Source organism: Microchirus variegatus (genome assembly GCF_963457635.1).
Source record: "Microchirus variegatus genome assembly, chromosome: 3".
In the NCBI taxonomy this organism is placed as follows: Eukaryota; Metazoa; Chordata; class Actinopteri; order Pleuronectiformes; family Soleidae; genus Microchirus; species Microchirus variegatus.
Window position 1 is genome coordinate 37468098 of NC_139804.1, and position 15365 is coordinate 37483462.

At 41.2% G+C, this 15365-nt stretch overlaps 3 protein-coding genes across 3 annotated transcripts; all 3 read left to right on the forward strand.

The window, feature by feature from the left end:
* Positions 1–1154: 1154 nt before the first annotated feature.
* On the forward strand, positions 1155–1841 carry LOC310925370 (claudin-4; the record flags this gene model as incomplete). The annotated part of the gene is made up of 1 exon (XM_083887314.1): positions 1155–1841. The coding sequence occupies one exon, from the start codon at positions 1155–1157 to the stop codon at positions 1839–1841; it is 687 nt and encodes a 228-aa protein (XP_083743440.1).
* A 5611-nt stretch (positions 1842–7452) lies between these two features.
* Positions 7453–8109, forward strand: LOC310924899 (claudin-3-like; the record flags this gene model as incomplete). The annotated part of the gene is made up of 1 exon (XM_083886752.1): positions 7453–8109. The coding sequence occupies one exon, from the start codon at positions 7453–7455 to the stop codon at positions 8107–8109; it is 657 nt and encodes a 218-aa protein (XP_083742878.1).
* A 2749-nt stretch (positions 8110–10858) lies between these two features.
* On the forward strand, positions 10859–12196 carry LOC310924901 (claudin-3-like). Its single transcript, XM_083886754.1, has one exon. The coding sequence runs from the start codon at positions 11008–11010 to the stop codon at positions 11653–11655; it is 648 nt and encodes a 215-aa protein (XP_083742880.1). The 5' UTR covers positions 10859–11007; the 3' UTR covers positions 11656–12196.
* Positions 12197–15365: the final 3169 nt, after the last annotated feature.

Genomic DNA, 15365 nt, shown 5'->3' on the forward strand with positions numbered 1-15365 from the left:
CTCAGAGGATTTCCAGATTTCAAAGTTCTATTTTAGCCATTTTCACTTGCATTTTGCAATATTGCAGATTACAGATTATAGGAACTCTTAGAGTTTATGGTTCTGGTGGATCCTTTTGTCTATTATTAAATGTTAAACAACAGTCGAGATGTATCCTCTCTCCCAAAATTCCAAATAAGTCATGATTGGATAACCAGGTGATAAAATTATGGCTTAATGTTTGCCATTTTGTTTCCTGTCGAGATTCAACCTTTCCCGGATAAATACAAATAGGAATATGGATTAGGATTACAGCATAAAATGAAAGAAGGTGAATCTCAGGTGGACTCGGGTGGGATTGTGTCGCTGACCGAGAAAAAACAAGGCCCGTCATTGTTGCCTCTTTCTCTTTTTTTCTTCTTGAATGGAGCTCTCATTCAGACGGTGAGTCAGCGTTTTTTCTTCAAGGTTGTCAAATACACACTTTTTTTTATAAATTCAAGAGACTCAGAAGAATCACTGGTACATTGGCATCGTTGCACAATCAAAACTGATGAGATAATATTTTTTTGCTAACACTTAAGATTAGGGATATTCACCATTAACTAGGTGCTTACTAACATGCACATAAGTAGCATACTAGCCCTTTATTAGTAAATATTAAGCATGCATTAACACCTTATGTAGGAAAGATCTTAATTCGGGTCATAATAGAGGTAGAATAAGGTGTTAATACGACATGCTTAATGATGACTAATGAAGTGCTAACTGCTATGTTAATAAGCACCTAGTTAATTGTGAAAATGTGTTGCCTAAAAAGAAAAAACATTTATTTATTGTTGTATACCTTTACTTTTCAGAGATATTCATAAGCAATGGTTCCATTTAAACACAATTGTATGCAAACGTTCATAAAAGAAATTCAAAGTGTCCTCATATGCTCATAAGTTTGAAGGTAAACATGATGCCACCTCGCACTGACTCCACCTTCAGTCGCCTAAGCCGTATAAAGAAGGTAGAATCAGTTTCTCCCCCCCGTCTAAAAGTCTTATGCAGGATCTGATATCTCAGGCTGCGTCTCAGGAGGGTTGAGCCTGCGGACACACAGAAAGGCCTTCTGTCCAACACACAGACCTGGCCACAGAGAGAGTCCTGCTCCGGCTCCTTCTCCAGCGATGTCCTCTGCAGGCGTGGAGATCCTCGGGATGATCCTGGCCGTGGCCGGGTGGCTGGGCGTGATGGTGGCGTGCGGCCTGCCCATGTGGCGCGTGGCCGCCTACATCGGCCAGAACATCGTCATCTCGCAGGTGATCTGGGAGGGCCTGTGGATGAACTGCTCGGTGCAGAGCACGGGACAGATGCACTGCAAGGTGCACGACTCCATGCTGGGGCTGCCGGCGGACCTGCAGGCGGCTCGGGCCCTGGTCGTCGTCTCCATGGTGCTGTGCATCGTGGGCATCGGTCTGTCGGTGGCCGGCGCCAAGTGCACCAACTGCAGCAGGGACGTGAACAGCAAACCGAAGGTGGCGGCGGCGGCTGGAGCGACGTTCGTGGTGGCTGGACTGCTGCTGCTGGTGGCCGTGTCGTGGACGGCACACGCCATCGTGCTGGCCTTCTATGACCCAATGCTGGAGGAGACGGCCAAGAGGGAGTTTGGTAACGCTCTGTACTTTGGCTGGGCTGCGTCCTGCCTGCTCATTCTCGGGGGGGTCCTTCTCTGTTGCTCCTGCCCACGCGGGAGGTCGACCGCAGCGATGAGCGGCGGCGGCGGCGGCAGCTCCGCGCCTCCCCTCCGCATCATGGACTACGCCGCTGTCAAAACCACGTCAGCCAACGGATACACCAGACGAGACTACGTGTAGATGATGCAAGCGTTTATGTAGCTGTTGAGGGTTTGAGCTTTTACGAGTAAGCAACGTTTGATGATTTTCTGGATTTATTTCTTTAAAAAAAAAAAGAAAAAAAAAAAGATGTATTTGATGCATGAAGCTTGAATTTTATGGGCATATACGCAAATAAAATATCCAAAGACTTTATATTTCTTTTCAAGTCTTCTTAATGGTGAAAATTCACTTTGTAACTGAAAACTTTTGACACTGCAGACTCAGACACTGATGCTTAAATTAAGTGTAACATAAGCAGCAGCAGTGCGGTATGCAGAAAACGGGCCCGGCCGACCAATGAGAGCGGTGCAAAATTAGGTATTTTGTTTCAAGGGAAATGGGGGTGGAGGAACAATGCGGTGCTTGTTATAGAAGATCGCCTTATGTGCTTCCCCTTCTACTGTCGCTCGTCTACCATTTGCAAAGGTGAAACTGAGTCTGAGATAAAAGTCTGAGAGGAAATGAAACCCAACGTGTGCTCAGTCACAAAGACCCTGTTGATCAGATGGTTCATGTCAGGGAAGGTCAAAATAAACCCTGACAGTCTTCATTTTTTTAGTGTTATGTCAATTCCATATGACCACGTGAATGTTAGATTAAAAAAAAGTGACAAGAGTACTGTCAAATATCTTGTTAAGATCACTATTCTTTTTCTTATCGTTTTGAATGAGCTGAAGAAGTTACATACTGTGCCTTTCTTCTCAAAGCTCAACACATGTGAGACCATAGACCATTGCACGACTGATTGAGCAAAGCCTGTGATTTTATCTGCTTTTGCGTTTCCTGTTGAAAACAAAATGTGCAGCTTTCCATGATGAGATGATCTCAATGATCTAAAGTAGTATTGTAGAACAGTTTCAGCAGCTTTTCAGTTTATGAGATGCACAGGAAGTAACTTTTCTCTTTCCTCTGATCGTCGATCTGACCCATAGGTCATGTGTGGGATGCAGTCGTGTTGTGTTTCATGAACTCCCCTTCTTTAAGTGCTCACTCTGGCAGAAGCTTTGGGATCTGCTCTTGTTCACACACGCATACACACATGCAGCAAAGAGAGGAGGTGGTATTTCAACTTTTATGGCTTTTTACCCACATTCAAACAATGCCCAAGACTACACACCAGGCTCTCTGGAAACAACAAGAAAAGGGATTCTGCTACAGCAGAGAGAGAGGAATAAAAGGGCTAAAAGAATGCAGGCTTGATTTTAAGACAGGACTTAACCAGGCCCAGGTGATCCACATCAGGTCCAACCGACTCAAACACCAAGAATCTGGTTGGTTATCTCCCAAAAAATAAAAACTGCAGCAGTTTGCTTTGCCCAAGAATGAGCCCTTTATATCACACAAAAGAACATTTCTATACAACATTGTAGGACCTGATATGGTCACCTGGGTCCTGTCATTATAGAGGTCAAACAACTTGTTTTAAGCACCCATTACCTCCTAAAAGAAAGTGTGGCACGGAGAGCACTCCGCATGTCCAAAATTACAATAAACAAACAAAATGGCAAAGAGAAAAGAAGGTTGTTGTGTTAAAGTTACCTTAAATTCTCTGGTAGGGATTCAAAGTCCACCCAGTCCTTTGAGAAAGGGCCACTGAGGAGAAAGCTCTGCTTTTCAGGGTCAATCTGCAAAATCACACACAACATGAAGACATTAAAGTTAACAGAATTCAAATATCATACTTGGCTAACAAAAAAAATAAATGCCAGGTAGACAAGAAACGGACAACAAAAATCCCTACAGAGCAAGAAAAAGGGATGAACTTAACTAATATTTAATGCAACTCAACACAGTAAGTATTTTACACATTGCTTTGGACGCCACTTATCATTTAAACAGTCTTGGAAAAAAAATAAACAGTCTGTGAAAGTGTGTTTTAAATTCAGTTAAACGTTTACATCTGAAGAAAACTCCACGTCTCCTCCACAAACTCTGTTCAAGCTGAAAATAATCCTCACCCTGGCAGGAATTTCCTAAAATGTGCTCTTCTTCTTTTTTTTAAGTATCATGCATTAAAGGCTAACGCTCAAAACCACCCACCCACACGTGGACTGAGCTTTAAGAGCAGCACAGGTGATGAATGGCAATCAGAGTAATGAGTGGCAGGTGTGTGGGAAGGTTGGCAGGAGCAGGAAAGTGGGTCACGGTCAGATCAGATACTAAACATTCAGGTTACTGCATGGACACGTTTGTCAAATCTGATTCAAATCTGATGGAATACAGATTAGATTGTTCACCTTCAAAAGTGTCTTTCACGTGAGCAACAACACGAGAAAACATCATGTTTACTTAAACAGAATACATTTAAAATAAGACGAGATTAAAATAATGTGCGACTCAGTAATGTTGACGCCAATCCCATTACGGATTATGTATAGACAGAAAAAACGGCGTGGATTCTGATACGACACAGTGACACAGATCTGATTTGAAAATCGGAAATTGATCATCAGACTCCTGTGCCCACACAAGTTTGAAGAAAATAACAATTTACGTGATAGTTTATTGTTAGAACAATGTGTTTCATGTTATAATCTGAGTTTATTGTTAGAATAATGTTTCATGTTATAATCTGAGTTTATATTTGGAACAATATGTTTCATGTTATAATCTGAGTTTATTGTTAGAACAATGTTTCATGTTATAATCTGAGTTTATTGTTAGAACCATATACGTTTCATGTCATAGTCCAAGTTTATTGTTAGAATAATATATGTCTCACGTTATAAAGTGAGTTTATAGTTAGAACAATATACGTTTCATGTTATAATATGAGTTTATTTTTAGAATAATATGTTTCATGTTATAATCTGAGTTTACTGTTAGAACAATACACGTTCCATGTTATAATCAGAGTTTATTGTTTGAAAAATATACGTTTCATGTTATAATCTGAGATTAAAGTTAGAACAATATACGTTTCATTTTATAATCTAACGTTATTGTTAGAATAATACATGTCTCACATTATAAAGTGAAAGTTTATTTTTAGATCAATATATGTTTCATGTTAAACTAAACTTGGAGTGCACTCTTACTCTAAAGTCTACGGTAAAAGCACTGAAATGTACTAAATCGACCAGACTGTAAGGAATAAATGTCTTCTACGGACAAGTGTTCCGTGATGAAACTCTTACCAGAAGAGAAACAAGGAAATCTCAACGCAAGCACATTATATACCATCAAACAGATGTCAGACTTGACAGACATAGAACAGTTTCAGAACCATATTTTTGGGCTGGGAAAGATATTGTTGTGAATATCAGTTCCTCCATCATGTTCTCATTCAGTACGTCTGCTTTTGTCCATTTACCCGTATCACATTTATAGAGGAACTTCAACTCATTCCATGATGAGAACTCACAGTTTTGAGTTTGTGATGTGGGCTGAGCCTACAGGAGGTCAGGTAGAGGTGTACGCAGACCACAGGGTCTTTCTCTGAAACTCCCTGGTGCACTGTGACCTTCAGAACAAGGACACTGATAAGAGCCCTCACCCCCTCACCACCACACCCATGTGCACACTTACAGACAATATCCCTTCAGCTTCCACAATATCGACAAACTTTGTTCCATTGTGCGAGTGGGACTCAACGTCAGAGACGTCCTCACTTTTGAGAGAAAATACACGTTCATATCCTGCGTACCTTCCACATGCAGATACTGCATATTTAGACAGGGCTTGTGTTGTTTGCACTGCAGCTATCGCATGTGGTCTCAGTTATTAACCTCCCACGGTAACCAGTGAGACAGATTAATCAACCGCACACACACACACAAACACACACGCAGCTGTACAACTGTTCTTTAGCAGCACATACTTTAACAGGACGCACCCAAACATTATTATTACATAATATTTCATCTTCCTGTGGTCTCTAAATAAAGTTATTGTTAAGTGTGTGAAACGACACAGCCTGGAGTCGAACGCACAATGTATGGACTTTAAAAAAGTCCTGGTCTTATTCTTTTGATGGAACCTTAACAGAAAACACAAGGGGAAAATGTATATATATTAGATTATAACACATATTCACCATTACCTAGGTGCTTACTAACATACTAGTATACTAATATATATATATATATATATATATACATATATAAATATATATATAAATATATATATATATATATATATATAAAAACACTTAAAAATGCCACTTTGAGAGTGCGTGGACATGCTTGAGTAGCACTTTGCGTTAATGCGTCACGATTACAAGCATAGAACCATTGGTGAAATTAAATTGAAGCAAGTGACACCTTTTGAGTGTTTTGAACGACCTTGATAATCACTAATCGTGCACATGATCATGATTAATTGCCACTTGCGGTTGCTATTTCACCTCCGAAGCACAAATGCTTGAGGGGAACCAAAATAGACAACTCCCACAATTGCGTGCTGTTTCCTGGTGCTATTCATCAAACTGTGTCTTGAGTTTTTGTTCAGGGACCCTCTATTAGCAAAAATGACATACAAACGTCTACATCCAGTAGTCCTGGTGAGTCACTAAGAGAACTGAGAGTCTTTCACACCCACTCTTCACTCTGAACCTCTGTCCTAGCTCTAAAGACGTTAGACGAGTGGACAGAAAGTCACACAAATCATGCGTTAAACAAGTTAAACAAAGATGTTATTCACTTTAGTTGAAATATTTGAATTCAAGCAAATAATATAGCTGAAGTGAAGAGAGGACCAAAACTTAGTAGTAACACAACTTGTCTGGGGTTAATGGTAGTTTGTTTTTTTTAAGCTTAATATTTAGTAATATAAAGTATTGCTCAGACGTCGGCTTTCATCAAGTCGTGTTTGCTGCAGCCAGCGGCACCACAACCAGCAAAGGTTTTTAATGTCTTATCTTCATCTGTTGAAAGACGGCGGTTACAGTAAATGGAAACATGCCGGTTTTATCAGTTCTGCTTGAATACAGAGGCTCTTACAGGACAGATACAAACACACTGGAGATAATCCAAGCACTCCCACTGGTTTCCAGAGAACATCTCCCACCGTCAGCCTCTCCATCTTGCCCACGCTGTCCTCTTCCTCAGCTTCAGGAAGCATCGTTCACATTTGATTAAAGACCAGATGGGTTTTCACGACCTTTGTGCACGACCGTGAAATGAGTGTTTGACAAGATTCTGCTGAACTTTTCACTCATCTGTCAGATAGAAGTACGACGAGGAAAGCTGCAGCAGTCGATACGGTGTCTGTCTTCCACTTTCAATCATTCATCCACACGTCTTTGCCGTGTCTGTCATTCTTTAACTACTACAGACCCGAGATACAGGGCCTCTGTTTACTCTCCCCTCACCCAAACATGAGAGTGCTACCGGGCCTGGGGAAGATGAATGATTAATCTGAGGCCGTGTACATGCCAAGGCTGTTTTTTCTTCCTTTTTTTCTGGGCCGTTAAAACGAGGAGGGACAGAAGATAGTTTGAACTCGTCCCTGACCAATAAACGATGTAACTCCACCTTCTGTTCAGGAGAAATTCTCTGTTTATATGTGCGACCAGCTCTCCAGGGAACACTCAATCCCATCAGCTTCTGTTGTCTGACCTAGAGAGGAACTTCATTAACATTGTGCAAACATGCCTTCGCTGGGACTGGAGATACTCGGCGTGACCCTGGCCGTCCTGGGATGGATGTCGGCCATCATATCCTGCGCCTTGCCCATGTGGAGAGTGTCGGCGTTCATCGGCGTGAACATCGTCACGGCGCAGATCACCTGGGAGGGCATCTGGATGAACTGCGTGGTGCAGAGCACCGGACAGATGCAGTGTAAAATCCACGACTCCATGTTGGCTCTAAGCGCTGACCTTCAGGCTGCCCGTGCCCTCACCATCATCTCCATCGTGTTGGGAATCTTGGGAGTCCTGGTGGCCATTATGGGGGCAAAGTGCACCAACTGTGTGGACGAGGAGACGGCCAAGGCTCGAGTGATGATAGCAGCCGGGGGGGCCTTCATCTTGGCTTCACTGACCCAGCTGATCCCGGTGTCGTGGTCGGCGCACACGATCATCATGGAGTTCTACAACCCGATCATACCCGAGGCACAGAAGAGGGAGATCGGCGGCGCTCTGTACCTCGGCTGGGCTGCAGCCGCATTTCTGCTCCTGGGGGGCGGCATCCTCTGCTCCAGTTGCCCCCCGCAACCTGAGAAGAAGTACGGGCCTCCGTCAAGGATGATGTACTCGCAAAACAGATCCATCGCCCCGAGTGGCTACGACAGGAGAGATTACGTGTGAACTGACGCACACCTGCTCAATTCTCACACTGGAAAGTCATTTTTTACTCACGGACTCATCTGTCTTCATGAAATGTATGAAAGCTCCCGTCCCCATGTTCTCCCTTTTATATTTGTGCGCGTTTGTCACTGTTGGTGGATCTGAGGCTGCCAAACATATGGTAATAAATGTGCTGCTGCCTTTATATTTTATACTTAAGTACTTAATCACCTGAATATAGAAAACAGGTCATTCTGAAATCTTTTTTTTTTTTTTTACTGTTTTTACTTATGTTTACTGTAAAATGAAGAGAAATTTGAGGTCGAGAAAACCACACGACGCATTTTTGTGAAATAAACATGCTAGAAAACCACTTTCTCGGACACGTTTGACATTGATTTTGAACATCTACACTACCGTTCAAAAGTTTGGGGTGACCTAGAAATTTCCTCACCTTTGAAGGAGATAGACTATACATTGTTAATGTGGTAAACAGAAATTCTAGGTACTACCTGCAAAGGTCTGGTTTTTAATGGAATATATACATAGGTGTATCGAGGCCTATTTCCAGCAACCATCTCTCCAGTACATTGAACACTGGTACATTGTGTTTGCTAATCGCGTTAGAAGGCTATTGGATGATTAGAAAACCCTTGAAAACCTTTGTGCAATGATGTTAGCACAGCTGAAAACAGTTCTGCTGGTTCTTTGACAAAAGGGCAAAATTTGACAAAATTATTATTTTGATTAAAAATTGATTTCTAATCTTGTCAATGTCTTGACTACGTTTTCTATTCATTTTGCAACTCTTTTGATGAATAAAAGTGTGACTTTTAATCGAAAACACAAAGAAATTGTATAGGTGACTCCAAAACATCTACAGTGCACTGGATTCTGGTGGGACTTCATGGATAACCTAACATCTCACAGTTGTCATCTATTTGTCGACAATCTTCTTTTTTTTTTTTAAATGACATCCATTGGAGGGAAAATGGAACAACTCATCGAAAGGAGAAGAAAGAAAAACCTCCAGTGAGATGTTTATGGTCGAGAGAAAAGTGCTCCCTGCATACCCAGCCATTAGCGACTAACTGGGAGTCTTTATTCACCTGCGTGTCTCCCATATGTCTGTTGGGGTCTCTGATAACAAGAACCAATGCTTTGTCACGACTATCTGGACTGGCCTCCTCCAAACAATGGGACCATTTCATGTCAGAGGGGGAGACTGCGTGGTGGGGGGTGGGTTAGAGCTGAGCCCCAGCCTCAAAAGAATTTCAAGGGCAGACTCATCAGAGCTTAATCTCACTGTCCCGCTGAAGACCTCGTAACTTCAGGTGGAGTTTGTCTTCCCGTAACGTCTAAGAAAGTTCCACAAGTATGACCTCATGAACTATTCCACAGTCCAAGTGGAAAGTGATCCTTTTTTTTTAATCTTTAATCGTCCGTTTTCGCTGGTATTTTGGGTTGAGCAAAAGTTTGCCACACAGCAGAGATAAGACGGTTGGGGAGGCTTTTACAGAGGAACGGAGGTCAGACATTCTTCTTTTATAAGTCATTGAAAAAATAAAAAACAGCAGAAAAACACCTGGACTCATTCTGTGGTTGATCTACAAGTTACTTCAGGCTGAAACAAGTTTTGATTGATTGATTTACAGCTGCGTGATGAACCATCGGGTGATTCAATCAATTCACCTGAGGGTATTTTCATCAAACTTCTTTTATTAGCATGATAAAGACAAAGATAAGTTCCTTTTATGCCGAAGAGGATGTGATTTATCTTTGTTTGCAAACTGAGCTTCCTTTTTTTTATTTTACTTTTTTAAATGCATGTTTTTTTCCTTTAGGGCTCTTTAAAAAAACAAGGTGGTAGAAGTACGGTCCACAGGCATAATAAGTACATAAATGTTTTTTACTCTTGAGGCTACGTAAACCACACTATTTTCATTTCAAAGTGATTATACACTTATTGGTAATATGTTAATTTTCAGCAGATACACACACTGATCTTTACAACACACTTGAGCGACACCTCTTCTATGGAACTTGCCATGTTGTGCCGTCATGTATTCATGTATTTGTAACTTATTGGTGCCAAAAAAAAAATCTTTAGATTGATATAAAGTCCAGACTAAAGTTAAATGAAATGGTCAAATCATATTTCCGTTGCTTTTTTTGTGTGTGAGTAACAGTGTAAAGTGGTGCTGTCAAACGTTAACGCGTCAATGAGGTTGAACAGCGTCAACTGCAGGCGTGCTAACGGCGCTAAAAGGAGCTAACGCAGCTAACGGAGCTAACTGGTAAATGGTGCCTTTGACTCCGGTGTCACGGCACGTAAACGTGACGTCATGCGCGTCTATTTCCGGTCAGTCGTCATGGAAACGTGTCATGCGTTAACCTTTTGCACAGGACTTGTAAATTGAACATGTGAATAATATCACGTTTTTGTGGTATCAACCATGTATTGTGATGAAACTGTCATTTTACTGAGTGTCAATAATCTATCATTTTACAGAAAGTGATAAGTATACAAATAAAGAAAATACATTTGGTTATAACAACACATGTTAAACTTGTGTGCCCTTTCAGCTGTGAAGAGCCTCTTTGTGGCCAGGCCCACTGGAAAGCTGGCCATGTAAGCTGATAGCAGAGACTGTTCAGGTCCTTCCTCCCTCCTGGTGATGTCAGCTCATCCAAGGACTCCTCCCCTCCCACCTGATATGCCTTATAAAGGATACTGGTGAAGTAGCTGCAGCAGATGATCACACACACTCACACATGCAGAGCCTGAAATTATCTTAACTGCCAGTTGAGAGAGTCTGTGGCTGACTCTTCCCCTTTGTCTGTGGCTCCTCACAAGTGTGACACACTTTCAGCACCAGCAGCAGAAGAAGAAGAAGAAGAAGAGGAAGACGCCTCAGTATGTCTGTCGGCCTGGAGTTGATAGGCATCTCTCTGTGCATTTTGGGATGGATTATTGCGATCCTGGCGTGCGCCCTCCCCATGTGGAGGGTGACGGCCTTCATCGGCAGCAACATCGTGACGGCGCAGATCATCTGGGAAGGCCTGTGGATGACCTGCGTGGTCCAGAGCACGGGACAGATGCAGTGTAAGGTCTACGACTCCATGCTGGCTCTCTCCCAGGACCTCCAGGCCGCCCGCGCCCTCACCGTCATCTCCATCCTGTTGGCCATCATGGCCGTGCTCATCGCCATCGCTGGGGCCAAGTGCACCAACTGCATCGAAGACGAGGCCTCCAAGGCCAAGGTGATGATCATCTCTGGTGTCTTCTTCATCGTGGCCGGAGTGATGCAGCTCATCCCGGTGTCATGGTCGGCCAACACCATCATCAGGGACTTCTACAACCCTTTACTCCCCGACGCTCAGCGCAGGGAGCTGGGGGCCGCGCTGTACATCGGCTGGGCGGCCGCTGCCCTCCTCATCCTCGGCGGTGGACTCCTGTGCTGCTCCTGTCCGCCGCGCGAGACCAGATACAACCCCTCGAGAATGGCGTACTCTGCCCCGCGGTCTGCAGGTGGCCCCGCGTTGGAAAGGAAAGACTATGTTTAAGCGGGGAAAGTAAAAGAATGAAGACTGTCCAAACTAACCTGAGGGTGCGTTGAGGAACAAAGAGACTCCACATTGAAGGATGCGTTTGAATTTGTCTGTAATATTGAGTGTCATTAAGTTAGGCCCTTTGTTTGTTTTTTAGAGACTGAGAAAGTACGCACAGGAAATGTGACATTTGAGTGATATCATTTTTTTTTGTAAGATCAATATAAAGACAATGTTTTTTTTAACATTTAACACATTAAATATTATCATAACTGTACAATCACAATTTTTTTTTTATGTTTACAGCTCAGCTTTTATAACAACCATCATTACTGCTTCATAATAAAGCACTTTTGTGTTAAATGATCATGAAAAGCAAGTTTTAAACTGTTTGTAAATACTGTATGAATATACTTTTGGGAACAATGTGGTGGGAGTGGGAGTGGATGAGGACGTGGCAGAGGACTCTGAATCATTTACAGTGTCCACTGAAGCAAAACAAAGGCCCTCGGGTCGACCGAAAACAATTATTATCTTTGTGTTTTATGTTCCAATGCTGTACGTGTAACTCACAAGTGTATTTTTTTGTTTTGTTTTTTAATAAACATGACTTTTTTTTAAGATACGGTTTGTCTCATCTTCTTTTTATTCTTTTTATGTCTACAAGATGCTCCGTTCGGGCTTTTCTTTTTGCGACAGTATGAGTCAGTGAACTTCAGGTAACAATAAATGACGGTGCCAGGTGCCTTTGTAAAAGGAACCCTGACATTCAATCTGCAGAGCTACGTTACCACCACCTGCCAATTTATCCACACACGCTCAAAACAGTTAGCCACAGGATCAGTTGACGGGCTGAGGTGAGAAGTGTGAGCAGGTAGGAGTGGAAGTCAAAGTCGACAAGGTTACATGATTTGTTTTCGTCTCCCCAGCCCTTATTATCACTCTTGGTGCTTGGCTGTGCTTTGGTTTCCAAAAAAGACTTTGCCGCATATTTACACCGTTACATATCTGTGGGAGCCACCGTGTATCACTGTGCTGCTCTTCCGCTGTCGGCCAATCAGCTCGCAGTAAATCATAATTGCCTAGCAACGTCATGTTCCGAGGAAACAGCCCATAAACCATGAGGCAAGGCACGGCCGTTTTATTTGCACTCTGATACCGTGTTTGTTTTTATGCTCATAACCCGTTTTTACCATGAAAATTAAAATACTGTACATTGTTTACTCTGTTCACGAAGGCACATTCAGTACATCTTATGACACAATACGTTAAAGAATGACTGTTAATTTGTTTTTAATTAAATATTAAGAGGACCAGATTAGAGCTGCAACTAACGATTTTCTCGATGAATCGTTTGGTCCAGAAAATGTTGATCAGTGTTTGTCAAAGCTGGAAATTATGATGTTCTCGAATGTCTTTGTTTTGTTCACAAACCAAAATGATTCAGTTTTAATGATTTCTTTGTTATGTGAAGCAAAGAAACCAAGAAAATATTTACATTTAAGAAGCTAAAACAATCAGAAATGTTTAATTTTATTTTTAATCATGAAAAAAGCATCAAACCGGTTATCGATTATCAAAATAGTTGGCGATTAATTTAGTAACTGGTTAATAATCGATTCATCGATTAATCGTTTCAGCTCTAGAGCAGATTATACGAGGTAAAAAAAAAAGGAATCAATTAAAGGAGTTAATGTAGCTAACGGAGCTAACTGGTAAACGGTGCCTGGACTCCGGTGTCGCGGCACGTAAACATGGCGTCATGCGGGTCTATTTCCGGTCAGTCGTCATGGAAACGTGAATTTTTTATTTGTTTCTTTGCTCCACACAACAACAACAAAAAAAAAAATTAAAACTGAATCATTTTGGTTTGTGGACAAACCAAGACATTTGAGAACATCGTCATTTTCTGACATTTTATGGACCAAAAAAAATAATTGATAAAATAATCGACAGATAAATCAATCAGCACCTCTACTTTAAACTGGTTAAGGCAGTAGTTTAAAAAGTAAAACAAAAAATAGGTTAAATAATAATTATTTCATGGGTTTTATTTGTTGATTTGATTATCAAGAAGTCTCATTTACAGCAGGTGATGATGATGATGATGGTGTGACCTCAGATTTTGTTGAATAGTTTTGAGTTGAAAGCACAAAACAACAGAAACGTTAAATTTAAACGTCGCCGTGGACGTTTTGTTTCTCAGACCATCTGGGAGTTGCTCAGGTTCTCACTGACAGATTCGTGGATGTGCTGCAACTCTTTTACTTTGCAACAAGCTCATTCAAAAACACCGGTCACCTGTTCATCGTCTGTTTCCAGGGCAGACTCACGGTCGCACACGCGATGACGACGGCCGCTTCAAAAATTCATGAATATCTCATGGTAAATATGTTAACGCCGTATCACGTTACACTCCAGGTGTTGTCACTGGCTCCCATATCAGTGTCGCTGTTTGACATCTGGTCCTGATCACAGTAATTACACATTAGTGCTCATTTTAAATTCTATTGAGAATAATAGATTACTTACTTTTACTGTTATTATAGATATTCCTCATCAAAAGGGACTTTTCTTTGTGGTCAGGCATGAACAGACAAAACAATATATAGTCTATTGTGTAAATAATAATATATATCTGTCTCATGGGATATGATAATTGATAAAAATCTGCATTTTAACTAAAAAAAAAAAAAAAACACATTCCACTGCCAGTTTCACTTCACTCAACAGTGGTGAAAATGTTGTTTCTGCTGTTTTTATGTATTACCGCAGAATTGCTGCATTGTAATTTATCTATCACGATTTATGACATGTGGTTTTCAGGAAACTGTCTAAATCTGTTATGTTTATTTAACATTTTTAAAAATGCACTGTTCTGTGACCATTATAAAACATAAAATGCAGGATTGTGCAAACTGTAGAGCTGCAAGTAAGGATTACTTTCGTAATCGATTAATCGCTTAATCCGTTGGTCCAGAAAATGTCAGAAAATGTCAAAAAAAAAACATTGATCAGTGTTCGTCAAATCTGGAAATGACGATGTTCTTGAACGTCTTGTTTTGTCCACAAACCAAAATGATTCAGTTTGAATGATTTCTTTGTTATTTGGAGCAAAGAAACGAAGAAAACATTCAAAATTAAAAAGCTAAAACAATCAGAAATCTTGTTTTAATCATGAAAAAAGCTTCAAACCAATTATCAAAATAGTTGCCGATTAATTTAGTAATCGATTAATAATCGATTAATCGTTTCAGCTCTAGCAAACTGAATTCGCTTTCCCTCCCCTTTCACCTTCTGCTCTTCAGTTAATATGATTTATTTTTATTTATTTTTATTATTCCACTTTTTACCTTCTCCATCACTCAGGAATACAATTCACATTCCTGTGTTTGGTTAAGGAATGAGTAAAGTAGTTACGTAATTTGTGGAGCGAATATATGACCATCCTTCAAGAAAAATCACATAGTGGTGATCAGGAGTGAAAAGACCATGGTGTCACTTTTCTATCACCATCATTACACTGTGCAAACAGACAGTTAACTTCCTGAAACACAAATGTACTCATGTCTCCACTGTTGCTGCTCTGTTCGTTTGTTTTTGCTTGTTCTTCGAAGTTTTACTGAACAGAAATCAGAAATTCAAAAAGCTGACAATCATTGACCAACAAGATCACGCAGCAAACAGTGACCAGGTAAACTCAAGGTTCCCATGGAACCTGGATC

Bases quoted from the DNA above. Each gene is read 5' to 3' on its own strand.
- LOC310924901 (XM_083886754.1), top strand. From the start codon at position 11,008: ATGTCTGTCGGCCTGGAGTTGATAGGCATCTCTCTGTGCATTTTGGGA.